General features: G+C 30.1%; 2 protein-coding genes across 2 annotated transcripts; one reads left to right on the top strand and one right to left on the bottom strand.

Annotated features, from left to right (window-relative positions):
* Positions 1 to 3,417: 3,417 nt before the first annotated feature.
* Positions 3,418 to 6,891, bottom strand: LOC108480735 (cyclin-A1-1-like). Its single transcript, XM_017783823.2, has 11 exons — positions 6,553 to 6,891; positions 5,755 to 6,127; positions 5,521 to 5,657; positions 5,346 to 5,438; positions 5,086 to 5,219; positions 4,907 to 4,982; positions 4,740 to 4,816; positions 4,601 to 4,634; positions 4,141 to 4,290; positions 3,895 to 4,029; positions 3,418 to 3,703 (listed from the first exon to the last, which is right to left on the bottom strand). Exons 1-11 carry the CDS (start codon positions 6,748 to 6,750, stop codon positions 3,641 to 3,643), a joined length of 1,470 nt encoding a protein of 489 aa, XP_017639312.1. The 5' UTR covers positions 6,751 to 6,891; the 3' UTR covers positions 3,418 to 3,640.
* A 7,446-nt stretch (positions 6,892 to 14,337) lies between these two features.
* Positions 14,338 to 15,577, top strand: LOC108482554 (uncharacterized). The gene has a single exon (XM_017785685.2). The coding sequence runs from the start codon at positions 14,758 to 14,760 to the stop codon at positions 15,349 to 15,351; it is 594 nt and encodes a 197-aa protein (XP_017641174.1). The 5' UTR covers positions 14,338 to 14,757; the 3' UTR covers positions 15,352 to 15,577.
* Positions 15,578 to 17,557: the final 1,980 nt, after the last annotated feature.

The raw sequence follows: 17,557 nt of genomic DNA, 5'->3' as shown, positions 1-17,557 counted from the left end.
TTCTTGCTTTTTCTTGATAATTTTATGTTTTTATGACTTTTACAATTAGGTCCACTTGTAGAATTCATTAGTTTTTGATTTTATGGGTGAAATTGGAAGTTACCCTAGATGGATAAGGGAATTTTATGATGAATTATTATGAAATTTAAGTTCTAATTTCATATTAAGGTGGTTTTATTAAGTGATTTTGATAGGAAATGATATTTAGGACCTAATTGTGAAAAAGTTGTGAATTGAAGGTTGCTGTTGAAATTCAGAATATAAAAGGTTTTGAAATAGTTTATAATGATAAAATAAAGTGTTAATTGAGAAAAATTAGTTCAATTGATGGGTGAATTGAGCAGGACTAAATTGTGAAAACTGTAAATTTTGGGGTAAAAGTGCAATTTCGAAATTTGAACAGCATAAATTGTGAAGTGAAATAGAAATCAAATAAATGCTAATGAGTAGAAATATTTTATATTATAGATCAAGAATCCAAAGAAGAACGAGGAAAAGAAAAAGTTATGAATAGTCCCTAAATTTCAATATCTTCTACAAATTAGCCGGTAAATTCATATGGTTGAATTTAGATGTTTATTTGTGAATGATTGAAGTTTATAATGTGTTATTATATACGAATTTGTTGTGGGATTGTGTAGATTTTGTTAATGAAAGAATAAATGTGGAAATGCAAATTAGGAAAACGCAGGATTGAGTACGTCAGTATCGTGACGTGTGATGAATTGATGGATAAGACCATGGTTGTTCCATGGCAAAGTGTGAAATGTAGGTATGGTATTATCCATCTGAAATGTGAAATGTAGGTATGGTATTATCCATATTGAAGTGTGAAATGTAGGTATGGTATTATCAAATCCATCTTGAGTTAAGAAATGTAGGTATGGCATTTCCCATACCGAGTTGAAAAATGTAGGTATGGTATTTCAATGAGGAAAACCATACTGAGTTGTGAATCGTGGCATTGAGCAACGACGTACTCAATTTCGTAAGCCGCTTCCTAATTTGATTATAAGAAATAAAGAGAAGTGATCCAAATGAAAGAGATTGAGTAGTTGTTCTTGTTGAGCTCAACTATGTGAATTATTATAACAATGGTTGTGAATCACAGGAAACTTTAGTAAATGTTTTGGTATTGTCCGGAAATATTATGTTTGGTAAGCATTACTTTTAACCTATGAACTTACTAAGCTTCAATAAGCTTACTTGTGTGTGTTTAATATTTTTATGTAGATTGACTTGAAGTGAAGTGGGTAGATCGGATCAACACAACAAAGCACACTATCCAGATCAATTCGGTAGCTTTTGTTTTATGTTTGAAGATTTATATGGCATGTATAGAGTTTAAATGAAATGAAGTAAAGATGTTATAAACTAGTTAACAACATTTTGTACTAAAGCAGTTTTGGTTAGTAGCAGTAGTTTGAGTTTGAAAATTTACCATAAATCATGAAAATCTAATTAGAGGTTAAGTAAAATATGAAATTAAATCTTATTGAATCTAGTTTCACATAGAAGAAACGGTGTAAGCAAAAGGCTTTCATATCAGGAGATATTTGAATTTTTGTGATACAAGGTCAGAGTGATTTTGAACTCCCCTGTTCTGATTTGTAAAAATCATTAAAAATTTTAAACAATTAATTAGGAGTCATACTATATATGTATGGATTCCTTATTGAGTCTATTTTTAATAGAAATAAACGTATTGGTTATTTGAATTCTGTACATGGAGAAATTTGGTTCGTAGTGAATAGGGGTCAGAGCAGCCGAACCCTGAAATAGGGGAGACTTCAACTAATAAACTGTACTAATTGGCCCAATAAAAAATTCTAGAAAAAAATTAGTAAGTAGATATATGAGCCTAGATTTGGGGAAAATTTACGGATTTGGATTTCAAGTTTTGTAACTCGAGATATGATTTTTTTTTCATCTGTAACGCAGTTGGACAGCTTGTCTGGAAAGTGTGATATAAATTGTTTGAATTTGTTTAAATGCTCAAATAAGTTTAGTAATGCCTCGTGCTCGACTCCGGTGACGGTATCGAGTAAAGGGAGCGTTACAAATGAAATATATGATAAATGAATCGGTAACTCCGGTAATGCTCCGTAACTCTATTCCGGTGACGGATTCGGGATAGGGGCGTTACACAGCCGTTTACTCTCTCCCCCTCTCCCTTTTTCCTTTCGACGAGGGTTTTGAAACCCATCATCGCCGGCGGTTCACAGATGCCACCATGGGCGGTGGTTAGAGCCGCATAGGACGGGTTTTTCAACCCCGTTCCAAAGCCATGCAAGGGCCACATTCTTTTCAGCCCAAAAACGAGAGAAAGAGGTCCTTTTACCCCATTTTCGGAATCAATTCCGTCGACGGAGATGAGGCTCCGACTGCGCGACTCCGGGGCGGCCCAAGTAAGTGTTTCCTTCCTTCTCCTTTTATTTTTTATTAAAAGATATAAAGAAAAAAAAAAGAAGCAAGAAGATTAAGGAAAAAAAGAAAAGAATCAACACCTCTTTGAACTTCATTTTTCTTTTTTGATTCTCTAATGTGCGTCAAAAAATACAGATGAAATTTTTAGGCCTTTATAATCGGAATAAACAGCTTTGTTCTTTTTTTTCTTTTTTCTGCTGCTTTTTGTCCTTTTCTTCTTTGTTTGTTTCGTTTGTGTGTTGATTTGGCTTTGGCAGGTGTCAGATGAGCACTAGAGGCGTGTGAGGCCGACGATGGCGTGTGGGGAAGGTCCTGCTGGCGCACGGCACGTGGCGATAGGCATGCTAACCTAGGTGCAGCGCCTGAACGTTTAGGAGCTAGGGTTTATTTTTTGCTTTAGTTTTTGGGCTAGGTAGGTAATATTTGGACTGTTAATATGTGACTTTTATTTTTTTGTTTTTTTTTTTGGTTTCTAATAGGCCGGGCAAAATAGACCTTTTACAGACACTTGTTAATTAAACTGAATATTTGAATTCTTATTTATTTTTCACCTAAATTGTTTGCATTGATCATGGTTGCGGAAGAGAGACTTAATTTTTGATAAATTATCGGATTACAAGCATTGGTTAAGTAGATAGAATTTGATAGCAAATTAGTTTTGTGCTTTTAATGTATTTATTTTAACTAATTTTCTAATAAAATGCTACTAAACTTATGTTTTTCTTCTCAAAGATGAAATTGAAATACCAAAATTCAAAATCAAACAAAATTAACTAAATTGAAATGAAAAGTAAAAGGAGTCAAGTTGAAAAATTGAAGAATTAATTAGTTGACCCGATTAAAATCAGATTTTTATTTTAAAATTGTCAAAATTCTATGAAATTAGTATGAATCTAAATTTTAGTTGACTGATTTTTTTATTCACTTAATTTATTTTGCAATCACAATTATGTTTTTAGTTTATTTTATATTTGTTTTATATTATTATCCTTATCAACTAAAACTCCTCCTTTTATTTATTTTTCAAAATTTGATTACAAAAACAGGAAAATTAGAAATCCTAACTCCTGTCGGATCGACCTACTACTTTATACTACTATTTAATTAAGTTAGAACGTAGGAATTTATATTTGGTAGTCTCAACCCCGTTAAAAGTTTATCCAACAAAGAATTGGAACAGTTGTGCTGTTGCTGATGGTGTCCAATGCCTTCTTCAGTTGTGGAAGAAATCTGAAGGTATTGAAGGAGGGCAATACTTCTTTGCAACACATTTATACTGTGCCAAAAAAAAAAGAAATTAAGACATTTCAGCTATGCAAAGCAGCAAATAACATTTTACAGCTCCTAAAAGCTGTCCAATGCCTTCTACTGTTTGTCGGGTTTAAACGAGTTTGTGTTGTGTTTTTGTATCATATCTAAAATTACCGAGTCTAATATTAACATTTGGTGCACCCAATCTTTGTTTACCTTATGCTGACTGTATTTCTCCCTGATTGCAGGCAAAGTAGAATTGTTGTTGTTACAGCATAGTCTATGAAGTTCCTTAACACACTCAAATAGATCAGAGGGCTTATACAGTGTGTAATGCTGCAAGGTAGAATTCTGCACCATAATAAATGGAGATCAGTCTAAGTAATTTCAACAAAAAGAGTCTATCCAAATAAGAAAAACAGCAAGAAGAAGCTGCTTGTGTCCGAGCAGACACGAATGTACCCAAGGTTTCTTCGATGGAAGAAATATAAATTTGGCCAGGAAAATTGCGGATGCAGCAATGAGTGATGGAGGGTAGCAAAGCATACTGTACTCAAGGAGAGACAGTTCAGCAATGTAGTTGGCCATGCACTCTAATTGCATTGATGGAACCTAATCAGAAAAACACACCAACAACAAAGGAAATCAAGGAGTTAGGTGTAGAAAAACTAATGGAAATAACTTGTGTTACTCAGACTTGGGTTTCGGTGATGAATAAAAGTTTCTCTAGCATGAGTATGTTTAATTTTTTTCCAAGTTTATCCATAAATCTCCAAAGCCGTGTCTGGATATACGATGGATAGAAGTATTTACAATATTGATTTCAATTGATACCCAATATAATTTTAAGCATGGTCTCAAATAGTGCAACTGTGTTACTTTTTTGTAGAGATATTAAAGCTTTACAAGATTTGTGTGATACCTCATTGATCCCTTGAGCAGCACGAACAAACCGTCTGAATTGTCATACCAATGGTCACAAAGTTGAAACAAGAATCATAAACATGAAGAAAAAATAACAGGTAGTATATTATTCAATAATAACGGGGTAAAATATTTACCTTAAGAAACATTTAGCTGTTGGGGCAGTCATTTCAAACTTCAAGTAATTCAAAACAGATGATTCCATTTCTAGAACCTGTTATACAAGTTGGAAAGCTAAATGGTTTACTCAAATTTGATAAAAAAAAAAGGTAACCTGTTATAGTCCAAAAAACAGAGTCCAAACCTCATCCTTGAAATATGTATTATCAGTTATGTAGCAGAATTCCTCCACCTGAGGGGCACAAATCTCCTCATATTTGCTGAAAAATTAGATACGATCTTTTGTTATGCGGATATGTACAGGTAACATAGGATGTGGTACTATAGAAAGAAACAAAACAAAGGGGTATGATTCTATCTTACGAAGCAATCATCATGCAGGCAACACCAAGTAACTGTAGCCGCTGCCTGTTCATGGTATTCCCCGAGAGGTACCGGTCTATGTAGCTCACCGTCAAGTACAGTGTATCCGGCACAAGCCTATACTCTTCAGCCACCTGCAGTTGACATTGAATCTTAGAAATGTTAAGCAGAGATAATGCCAACAGAAGACAATGTGTTTAGCCTTTTGTGTATTGGACTGTAAATAACTATACGAGTTCTGTTGACAGACAGAAAATTACTTCTACAAGCCAATCAATTAGTATTGCACGCATGCTGGAATTTATGTCTTTCTGAATCGTCTCCATGAAGTCGGTCGAAGGCCTTTTCTTCACCTTTAAACCAAAAGGAATAGGAAAGTTCAGGAACAAATCCTATGTATAGCTTATATATTTAACCAAAATTTCAAATGTATACCTCGGATGCCCGTAGGTGCTTGTAAATATCACAAGCAAATGTTACACAAAGCTGGGGATCCATGAAATTGTCATCAACATCAATTGCCATATCATCAACTTCCTTCTCTGCCACAGCATCTCGATTGCAAATACTTCCTGCAAGCAAAATCAGTTTTCAAATAAACCAATTGAGCAAACCAAGAAATAAAAATTTGAAGTACCAAATAAATTTGTTTAGAACATGATACTGCACCTGTTGCTACTACATCATGGTCCGAAATACAGAGATTGCTGAATGTTTTTCGCTCAATGGAACCGATAGCTGAAACATCATGGTTGTCGATATATTCAACTTCAGGGCTTTTGAAAGAATCACAAGTGGACATTGTCTCATCCAAGGAAACTGATGATAGTCCATCTGATTTACTAGGAGAAAACTCCATGCTACACTGTACTGGTGGAGGAAGCAACACCACTTCATTTCCTGTTGGCAGAGATGGAACAACCTTGGGAGGCAAAACTGAACTGCGTCTTTCATTTGTAGGAGGCAGAACATGTCCTGAAAGACCTACATTTGTAACAGACTGTGTCTTCCTTGCCTTTTGGATTTTGTTTGAACTTGGCACCTTTTAAGTATGAATTCAAAATAAAAAATCAAAAGCTGGATCACCCATGAATACAAAAAAATCAAATACACAAAATAAACAGAACCGCCATAATCAATCAAAACTGTAGCTTTCTACTTAAATGTAAGCAGAACCAGCTGCTAAGCATAGTTTTTTTTTTTTTCATTTTTTGTTCTAAAACCTTCTAAACAGGAGGAAAAAATGAAAAATTAATGATAACCCAAATTTGTTCTGCTCATAATTCCTTTAATAGTAAAAAGAAGTTCAGGGAAAAAATTTGAATTCCCCATCAAATTCAAAAAAACCTAAAATTTTGAACAGTTCTTTCTCCACACATTGTCTCAGAAAATAAGAATCCAAGAACAATGAGAAAGAAAAAAATTATTAAAAAAACCAAATATATAAAAGAAGGAATTAAGACCCACCAAAGAGGAGGCCAAAGCCGAGCTTTTTGAGCTTGAGCTCTGCTTTTGGTTAGTAATGTTAGTAAGAGGGACTCTCTTTTTAGCCAAAGAAGCCATGACTTTTCCCACATTCTCCGATGACGATGCATGTCGTTTGGCTAAAGACGACGTCGTCGATGAAGAAAAGGATGATCGCCGATTACCCTTTTGCGTCGACATTTTACTCAGCTTTCTTTTATCCGAAAGAGAGACTGTTGCGAAGAAATTTGGTCGCGGTTTTTATTCGAAAATGTTTCCCTTCACTTAAATTTTATATTTTCATAACGTTGCAAAGGAAATTTGTACGTTTGAATTGGCGAAAGATCTTAGCCGTTGATACTACTCGACAATCGTTAGGAGCGTGATGTGGGGACCACTTGCCCTATTTTGGAGTTTTATCACCTACGGTTGTTTATTGGTCACAGAAACCAATGATTTAATGACACGTTGAAGTTTCACTTCGAGGTCTTGGGCTTTCAACGGAGTGAGTCGATTTGATTGGTGGGGTGAAATGGCGCAAAAGTCACAGCTGGGTGTGTTTAAATTCAGTTGGTTTTTTTGAATTCGAATTTCAAACGGTCACTTTGCTTTTACTCTATTCTAGGGTAACCACCTAATATAAATATAATAAAAAAACACAAAAAACAATTTTTTTTGAATAATTGAACTTTTGCAGGTCTTTTACATAGAAAGTAGATACTAATTCTGAAAATAATAAATAAAAATTAATGGAAAACAAGAAAAAAAGTTTGAGATAGCTAAATTTAGGTAAAAAACTTTAAAAAATTCTTTAATGAATATGGAAATAGTACAATAAATATTATTTTTTGGTAAATATATAATAAACTTTTATATAAACTTCAAAAAAAAGGGTTTCTTTCTCTTTCCTTTTTGTCTACAATTAAGTAATTCAAAAATGTTACTAAATTGGGAGCTCTTTTTTAAGGATAAGGCAAATATGGAGCCTTTTTTAATTTATTGGTGTTCCGTTGATTAATTAATTAATACTATATGCTCCTTTCTACATTAAATTCAAATTCAAATTTGAGACAAAAATGTGTTACAAAAATTATGAGTTCCATTATAGAACAACTCCATAAATTGAATTTTGAAATTTGTTTTGAATAATTCAATATTAAATTTCTTTGATTTGAATTAATTATAGGAAATTGATTAGAGAATAATTGATATGTTTTAATTTTAATGCAGTGAAAATTATTGTCGATACTTATTTAACACGGATTCAAATTGTAAAAAAAAACAATTTCAGATGAAATTATTTTAACCCAAAATAATTTGAATTCAAAATAAATAAATAAATAATCAAATTTATTCAAATTTAAATTAATATAGTTTTAAAAATCTAATAATAATGTTTAGAACATAAATTATAAATTTGTTTTAAATAATAATTTGTAACTATCATTTTGGGTTGTGATTATAATTTGATAGGTATAAATGTAATACCCCATACTCAATCCAAACATCGGGTCAAAGCATTGGGATGTTACAAACTTCTGCGATTTCACATCAATTAATCATTATAAAACTCAAATTATATCAAAACACCTGCAATAACTTATGTACATGTCATGTTTTTTAACTAAAATATCAAATTTGAACCTTCTTCAAGCCTTGGTGATGTGATATGATGACATGCGTTGAAATCTCAATATGGATCTAGAGTTTCAATTTGATCTTCAACCTATGTGTTTAAAACACACGTTAATCTCGTGAAAGTTTAGTAAGTACTCATAAATTCAAATATCATTTTACATTGATTTCTATATATTAAAAACATTATTACTATTACAATTCTTGATATTAATAATCAATAGACTATTCCATATTTATAGGATTCATTATTATCATAATTCATTACTTTTATGTTTTCAAGGATGGATAGGAACAAAACTTTTACCACTCTGATTTACTACATTATCACTTTATAGTTTAACAAGAATTGTTATCAGAATCTTTTACTTGTCATCTCAATATGTAACAGGAAATTTTAATCTAAATTTGCTTACCATAACTTTTATTTTATCATTATCTTATGTTATTCAACAGAGGCCCAATGTAGACTTCACAAAACACATAGAATATACGAAAATAGTACAGTAATGCACCGAAGTGCAATAAAGAACATGACAATATCGAAGTGTGTATTCAAAACAAATAACGCATTAAATTTTCCTTAATGACATGTCATCTATGATTCCACTAGTTCTCATCTTGTCTACTTGGGCAATTATATCAGAATCAATTTCATTTCCTTATTTCAGAACATAATTTAAATACTTTGCACTTATTTCAATTTAGTCCACATTGTAACAATTCAAAAACAGAATTTTCAACTTTCTTTATAACATATCACATACTTAATAAAAATTTCATATTCACTAATAAAATTTACATAGCTCCTCACATTCCACTTTTGCATATTTTGCAATTAGTCCTTTTCTTTTCATAATTCTTTCATTCCACTAAAATACTTCACATAATAAATATAATTTAATAATTATTTTATCATTCACAATTCTTTGTAATTCAATCTCACTTTCACTTTTCATACATATACTATTTCATCACACTCTCTTACGCATTTCCTTTATCAATATAATATTCACAATTTAACTAAAATTTTATATATTTTTTAAAATTTAATCCTTATCTTTCCACAACTTAAAGAACAATTGTAATTTAAATTACAATAATCATGTATTTTTCATTTTCAACAACATTCTTCACTTATCAAATATATTCTAGTAAGCTTTCATAACTTTTCAATTTAATCTCTTTTGACATAAAAGTTCAATATTCACAAATTAATCATATTAAATCATTTTTCTTTCTTGTTACACTTTAATCACATATTTTATATTAATATATTGCTTCACATATCAATTTCTATATATTTCACTTCTACTATTTCATCCACATATTTTCTCAAGTTTGACAATTTAGTCATTGTCATCATAAAATTCCATATTTCTCTACAATTTCACATTTTACAATACTTTATTTCCTCATCTCATAATACATTCATTAAAATTTTATCATATTTTCCTTATTCACATATTAAATTGTTTCACACTTTATTTTAGTTCTTAGTTAACAAGAGAATTCATAGGTACTTACCTTTTCCAACTTCAAATCACTTGCTCTTCCTTTTTCCTCATCACTTAATTCATTTTCTCAATCTCGTTCTTCATCACCATGGAAAAAACATAAAACTTTATATAAGTAAACTTTCCTTTAACATCATTTCCATATTTTTCTAACAATATTAAACCTTAATATTCATAACTTGTTCTCTTGGAATCAAGCTTTAGCTTGATTTTCTCTCTCTCCAAGTTTTGTTTTCTTGAATCTAATTTGATATTCTTACTCTCCATAGTGTCTTTATTATTTTTCTCTCTTGGTGGTTATGGAAATTCCTTTGATTTCTAGGTGAAAATGGTGAATTTTTTATTAAAAGACTAAATTGTAAAAAAAGTAAAACTTTCTTTCTTCTCTCTTTCATGGACGTTGGGAGTACGAAGAATTTTCTCCATCTTTCTTTCATTTTATACTAATCTTTAATTAAATAAAATATTAATAAATATCTTGTAATAAAATAATAATAAAATATTCAACCAATCATGTTTCAACACTTTTCTTCCTTAATTATTACACCATATAATTATCTATTTTGAGTAATGACCATTCTACCCTTCACTTTCTTCAAAATTCCATCCTTGAACCACTGTTCACTTTTGGTAAAAATGTTATTTAGTCCATCGTGTTTCTCCACTTATTCGATTTGGTTCATGCACACCAATTTCATGTCATAAGAAAATTGAGTTATTTTCACTTTTGGTCCTTAAAATTTCTCATTTTTATGCTTCAACCCCTCAAATTTTGAATAGTTATACTTGAACCTCAAAACTTGTTACATCTTTATAATTTAGTCCTTACTTTAATTTAGTATACCACAACATACTTCTCAATTCAACTTTTTTTTATACTCCTCAACCTTCTCTTCTATCACTTTCATTTTCTTATTTTACTTTATCGATAAACCAATTGTACACAATCTCGATTTATTATTGTTTTTAAAATATACTAATTTTAGGGGTGTTACAATAAATTACACATGTCTAAATGTAAATTTATTTGTCTAAGCCCAAAGATTTTGCCAAATATTTGGGAGAATTTTTAACAAAATTATTAGGTTTGTTTGAACAACATAGAGTAATTTGATGAAAATTGAATTAATAGGGTAGTAGTCACATGCTTTTATAATGACAAAAAATTGTAAATCCTAAACGTGCTTGGCTGATAGAATGTAATTAAATCGTAATTTCCTATGTCATGTTTAATAGTAAAATTGTAATTACATAGTTACATTCTTTATATTTTTAAAATATATATTAATTATTATAAGAATTATCAATACAATAAAAATTTATAAACAAGCAACAAAAATAAAAATCAAATCATCATATGCAGTATAATAGTCAAAAAAGTAGTCGATAATATGATTACATCATATTCAATTTTATCTAATTACTCTAGTATTTCACATATTTATTAGGCTATTCCTTCTTTAAAATTTTAACATATACTCTTTATTATCATTCATTGATCTTTGATCGAGTTCATCATCTGAATTTGTTTCATTAAGATTATCAAGATATCTTTCTTCCATGTACTCTTCAAAGTATGGATCATCTAATTCCACCTATGAATGACGTTATGAAGCATGCAACATGTTAGTACGATCCAACTTTGATTTTTATGCTATGTTGTAATGATGCTGTTTGTATGAGAAATCCTTTTTAGAACAACAAATGTCCTCTCAACTACATTTCAAAGCTTTAAATGTCTCAAATTAAAGAGTTCATGAGCTACTCTAAGACTTGTGTCTGCCTTCATTCTCTTAAATGGTATCATACCCTATAATATGGTGTAAGAAAACCCTAATAACTAGTATCTATCACATCATATTTGGGTTCATTGTGTAAAGAGTTTGTAGATTCAACTATAAAATTTATATAAACTCAATTTAAAAAAATACTTATGCTAAGTTATAACATTTTATAATATATATATTAGGTTTAAAATAATATAAATTTTATAATATATAAGTGTTCAATAATTTTATTACACTCTTATAAATAATATAGTTTTTTCCATAATTTTAGAAAATTATTTTAATAAATAAATAATGGCTAAATTTTATAACAATGTTTTTCTAAATAAATACATTGTTTTTATAATATATAGTATGGACACGTAAATAAGTTATGTTCATATCTTTTTGCTACAAGTTTTAATAAATGAGTATATTATAATACTAAGTTATGTTCATATCTTTTGCTACAATTTTTAATAAATGAGTATATTATAATACTTTTTATAACATTTAAACTATTTTTATAATACACTTTTTATCATAGCTTTATATTTTTTATTTAAAAATATGAACTTTAGTTATAATTTATAAAATACACATAAATTATTTTTATAATATATATTTTTAGGACTTATAACATAACTCTAGAATTTTTTGACATAATCATCATAAGCACTCATATGTGTTTATGCTTATAATATAATTTTCATAACATAAAATTGTATAAACAAATAATTTTCTTAAAGTTAAATCATGTATTAGTGTTTGGAAAGTCATAAGATAATTGAATTTTGGTGTAATTACCCGCGTAATTACTTCAATTCTCACCCTCTCCTAAGAATTGAAAACTGTAATTGGAGTGTTTTAATTACAACTAATTCAGTGAGACTCACCAATTACTATAGTTATCAAAATATGTTACTCTTGTGTAAAACAATTATGCTCAAATTCAATTACTAGGTGACTTTTCAAGCACTACCTTAAGTTTGAGAAATGAGTTTGGATAAAAAAGAAAAGGTATAAGAATAGTCACACAACTATTTGGCTCATTTTATTTTCGTCACTAAACTATTTATTCTTTTCATTTTGCTTCCTTTGGACGGACGATGAGATTGAGTCCAATAAGGTTAAAAACAGCAGTAGCAACGAAATTAGTTACTGTAGTAGTGAGATTAAAAATAATGGTGAGATATGTGTTTGGAATCAATTGCAAGGGTCATAGTGAGATGAAAATATAAAATGACCATAAAGGACACTAAATTAAAATAAGTTTATATATAATAAAATTTTAAAAAATTAAAACCATATGTATATTAAATAACAAATATAAAATAAATATATATTAATTTTAAATGAGAGTTAAAATTATTAATTTATAATATATTTATAATAAAAAATAATTAAAAATATATTTATGTTGAATAATAAAGTATAAATTAATTTTTTCAATAATAATTAAAGAGGATTAAAACCATATCAAATGTTAAAATTATATTTATCATAATAAAATTTTTACATACTTATTGAATTTTATATAAAATTAAATCTTATATATATAATTATTTTTTCTTATAATTATTTCATCTATATTTATATTATACAATATATTATATTTATGTTTATAAGTTTACGTTTTAATCAATCAACTTCAAAAAATTACAAAATGATTATTAAACTATTCAAAAGTTTGCATTTACATCGCCGGGTTGTTAAGGTTTTTTTTTTTAAGTTCGACTCCAAGTGATGATTTAACGATATGATGGATCAATATCCATCGATGAGTAGAAGAACATACCTTAGATTTAAGCTAATTTAATGGTTAGCGTCAAAGATTGGAGAAGAAAGTTTTTTAGATTTTAGTTCATAGATTTGTAACGTTTAAATATGTTTCATTTTAAAAAATGAACAGTAGAAGAGAGGGGAGGAAAAACTTTTGATTGGTGCAAGGGATGCAAACGGAAAAAGTCATAGAATAACGATTTTAACAGCTTAATGACTTAAATAAAAATATTTGAATAATTCAATTATCATTTTATAACATTTTGAAATTGAGTAACTAAAATATAAACTTACAAATTTTTTAAACTCTAGGTGACTGAAGAATAAACAGGTTAGCACCCGAGACACCATTTTCAGTAGCCAATTATATTGTTGGTTATTATTCTTTGCTCAACGGCCTGAACCGTCTTGCTGCGGTATGTCGCCGGCAACACATTATGCATGCATGCCACAAGTGTTGTTCTCTCTTTTCACAGTTAGCGGGACAACCTAGAGTGGGATGCAGCGACTTTTGAAGACAAAAGGAAAGGGATTTCAATTGAAAAGATTCAGTACATAATCCCAACAAAATGGCTTTTCAAACTTTGTTTATCTGCTATTCACCGAAAAAGGGCCCCATCCTTTTTGAATCTCTTCTCACTTTAACATGTGCTTTCTAATCTTAACCTTCATCTCCCTTTTTAACTCATTCATAATCTAATGCCAAAAGGCAATAGCACAAAGAAAACATTATACTGAATATCAGTTTGGACTAAGCTTTCGAGTTCTTGTTTTTCTTTTGCCTGCTGGCTGCTACATCAATTCTTATTTTATATAGTGAAAAAAAATCAGTCGTGAAAGGGACCAAATGATCTTTTTTTTTTTCATCATAATAATGTTGAGAGTGCGAGTAATGAGATTGTTGTCCATTGCTTCTACTTTTAATGAAGGCAAAAACAAGGGAATAATAATACCCTATCCTACCGTTGCTTGCAATATATCATAGCCTATCATCACAATCAATGATTGTGTTTGGTAGAATTTTTGAAATTTTCATACTTCAAACATGGTTATAAAAATAATAAATTCATTGTTTATGACAAATCAAAAAATCCCAAATCAAAGGAAAATCCCTCCTCTGATTTCGAATAACATGCCCAAAAGTCTAGCTCAAGAACTGACCACATGTTTGAATCTTCTTCCTCATTCACTTTTCCCCTGTTTTTACTTTTTTTTTTCCTTATAAAATCATAATTGAAAGGCATCATAAGTGATTATGTCTAAACGAAACTATGCCTTTGTCATATTCTGAAAACTGAACCACAAGTCAAAACTTCAATACGTCAAAGGACCCACCAGCCCCACCTTCATGCCTTTAATCCCGCCGAGACTCAGCTTTCCTAATAATCCTCATATCATAAATATATATAGAGACCTTCACTCACTTCACATAATCAAGCTCAGTTCCACTACGATCAGTTGTTTTTGTTTTTTTAAACTTACTTTGGTATTTGTTTTCAGTAAAAAAAATGGCGGTCGATGATTCCTTCAAAAAACCTGGAGCTGTTCCTTTTAAGTGGGAGATCCGACCCGGTGTTCCCAAGCTCCAACAACGTGAACTATCGTCACACAAAGAGAAACAACAGAAACAGAGGCAGCCACCGCCGCCGTTGCCACCACCAGCGTCGCCTTTTATAAACCAAAGTTCGTTCCCAACTCCTCCACCCGGAATACAGCCTAAAGTACAAAAGCTTAAACCCCCACCAGCTGGATCCTACTACATCTTATCTCCTGAGCCCCGGAGTCACTCTTTTAGGTCTACCCCACGTACCCGATCCGGGAGTTTCCGGTTCGACCAGCCTGCCCGACTCCGGCCCGAATGTGTTCAAACGGGGTGCTTCCCGTCGCCCTTGCTTAGGCGAAAAGGGAGCAAGAGGAGGACACAAAAACTCGAACCTGAACCTGATTATGTTTCGGACCTTGAGACACGGTCGCGATGGTCGGTGTCGAGCCGAAGGTCGGTTTCACCATTCTACAGCTCGCCGGCTTCATCCTTTTCATCACTCAGGTCATCGCCCCGACCTGTGGCTGATGTTGAATGGGCCGGGTTTGGATTTTTTTGAGAGAAAAAAAATTAGCTTGTATAGTGTTTTTGGCGAGAAAGTAATCAAATCATGCCTATTATATAAAGGTATGTGAAATTTGGTAATTTGATAGTTGTATATTTGACATGGGATAATTTGTTACTTCCATTTATCCCTATCAAAGGCGTAAATGATATTGCGCCCAGTAAAATTGGAATGTAATCCCAAGGTTTTGCCGTAAATTCAAGTGTGAAACTTTTTTTTATATCTCCGTTTTACTGTTCGTAAGTTTTTTCATTAACATTAATTTCATTTTTTAAAATTTAAATTTAACTTCTAATTTTAAAAATATAATATATTTTATTATTGTATCTAACATTTATTTTAAAATTATAAAATTTTAATAAATCTAAAAGAAATATTTATATAATCATCAAAGTCAGGCTACTAAAATTGATGAGTTGAAAATAGATGAAATGATAATTTTAGTTTCATCTCAAATATTTTAAGTATTTTGATTAATTAATTTTAAAAAAATATTTCATTGAATGTTTTATAATATATTTTTAGATTTTTATCAAAAATAAATTTTAAATAATAAAATTAAGCAAATTTGATAAAAGTTCAAAATGAGAGGAAATGAGAAGATAAAGGAGTACAGTTTAATTTTTTGGTAAACTATATAAATAAGCATTCAACTATTAATATTTATCTTTTTGATTGCATATGTTTAAGTTTTTCTACTTTAATCATTAATGTTATTAAAATTTAATATTTTAGTCACTCTTCGATTAAATTTATTAGAGATTTAATTTTGCCCATTTCAAGTTTTGTTTGAACAGAAACATTTTTTTTCTTGGGCTTTGGGCTACAAATGTGTAATGGAGTATTTGACAAAACGAGAGCGAATATTTCACTTGGACTCTTTTGCTCTTCAATTGGTTATATTGATGAATTTGAGGAAGCTTTATCATTTTATGAGATTGCAGAGCATTTTATAGTCTTGTTTGTTTGTTTATAAATTCTCTTAGAGTAGAGTTGAGAGTTATCTTGGGTGTATGTTGATTGTGGTGTTACTTTCTATTAGAGTTGCATGAACTTAGCTTGTAAAAGGGTTATTGACTTTAGTTGATTGAGACATATTGTTTTAGTTGATTGATATGGTGATTGAATAAGAGTAAATTTAACGGAGACTTTGCAAATGAGGGTCATTGTGTCTAAATTACGTTAACAAAGTTTAGTTTAATTTGTTGTGTCTTCTTCCTCTTACTTTCTATTTTTACAAATTCGCATCTTTCATTCCGTTTCCGATTGGAATGAAATTTGTATATAGTTAAACTTTTCATATCTATATACTAATATTTTTCAAAATACTAAGAGGATTTTGACTTATTTTTTCTATTGACACAATAATAAATTTAACTATCTAATGTTTATAAATGATATCAATTTGGTCTCAATTTTAAAAATTTAACGAATTTAGCCATCAATTTTGCATAGTATTCTATCAATTTAGTATTTATTCTTAAAACTCAAATTAAGAAAATATCAATAAATACTTTTTCTAACATTAAATTTATTTATTAAAATAATAATTTTATAAATAAAACAATTTTAAAAAATACCATAAAAAAGGACTATTTCGTATAACCGTAATTTGAACAAAAAGTAACCGGAAAGTAAAAGATCCCATTCAGAATGACTCTTTTTTATCATCACTTGATCAATTATTGATTGGGTTCACCAGAATTAATGCCAAGTACTCTTTTAAGTACCTTTTTAGAAACCGAACATTTTGTATACTCTTTGACCGTTATCACAGTTGGTGTTAGCAGTGGCATGTCTGCTGGTTGTGCTTATGGAACTGGCGGTGGCAATGGCTGATTTTGCAGCGGCAGCGGTGGTGATGCTTGCTTTGTATAAGGTTGAGATGTGGTTTATACATGATGTGAAATTAGGAGACTCGATTAATTGAGCTTAAAACCGGCCTCCATTTTTAAGTACTTGTTTTTTCTTTTTCTTAAATTAAAATTAAAATATATTAATCAAGATTAACATGTGGCCCACTTAAGTTGGATCACCAATTACAAAATTCTGTTCACACTTTGGAAAACAAAAAGAGTTAAGTAAATGACAGAAAATAGGCATGATTCATTGAGTGGCATGAATCTCTTTGTTCTTCCTTAATTATTGCATTTTTAGAAGAATGGCATGGATCACGCTATTATGAAGAAAAAAACGAATT

This window comes from Gossypium arboreum, chromosome 5 (assembly GCF_025698485.1).
Source record: "Gossypium arboreum isolate Shixiya-1 chromosome 5, ASM2569848v2, whole genome shotgun sequence".
Taxonomy (NCBI): Eukaryota; Viridiplantae; Streptophyta; class Magnoliopsida; order Malvales; family Malvaceae; genus Gossypium; species Gossypium arboreum.
Note: the sequence above shows the minus strand (reverse complement) of the source record. Positions and strands in the feature narration are given on the sequence as shown.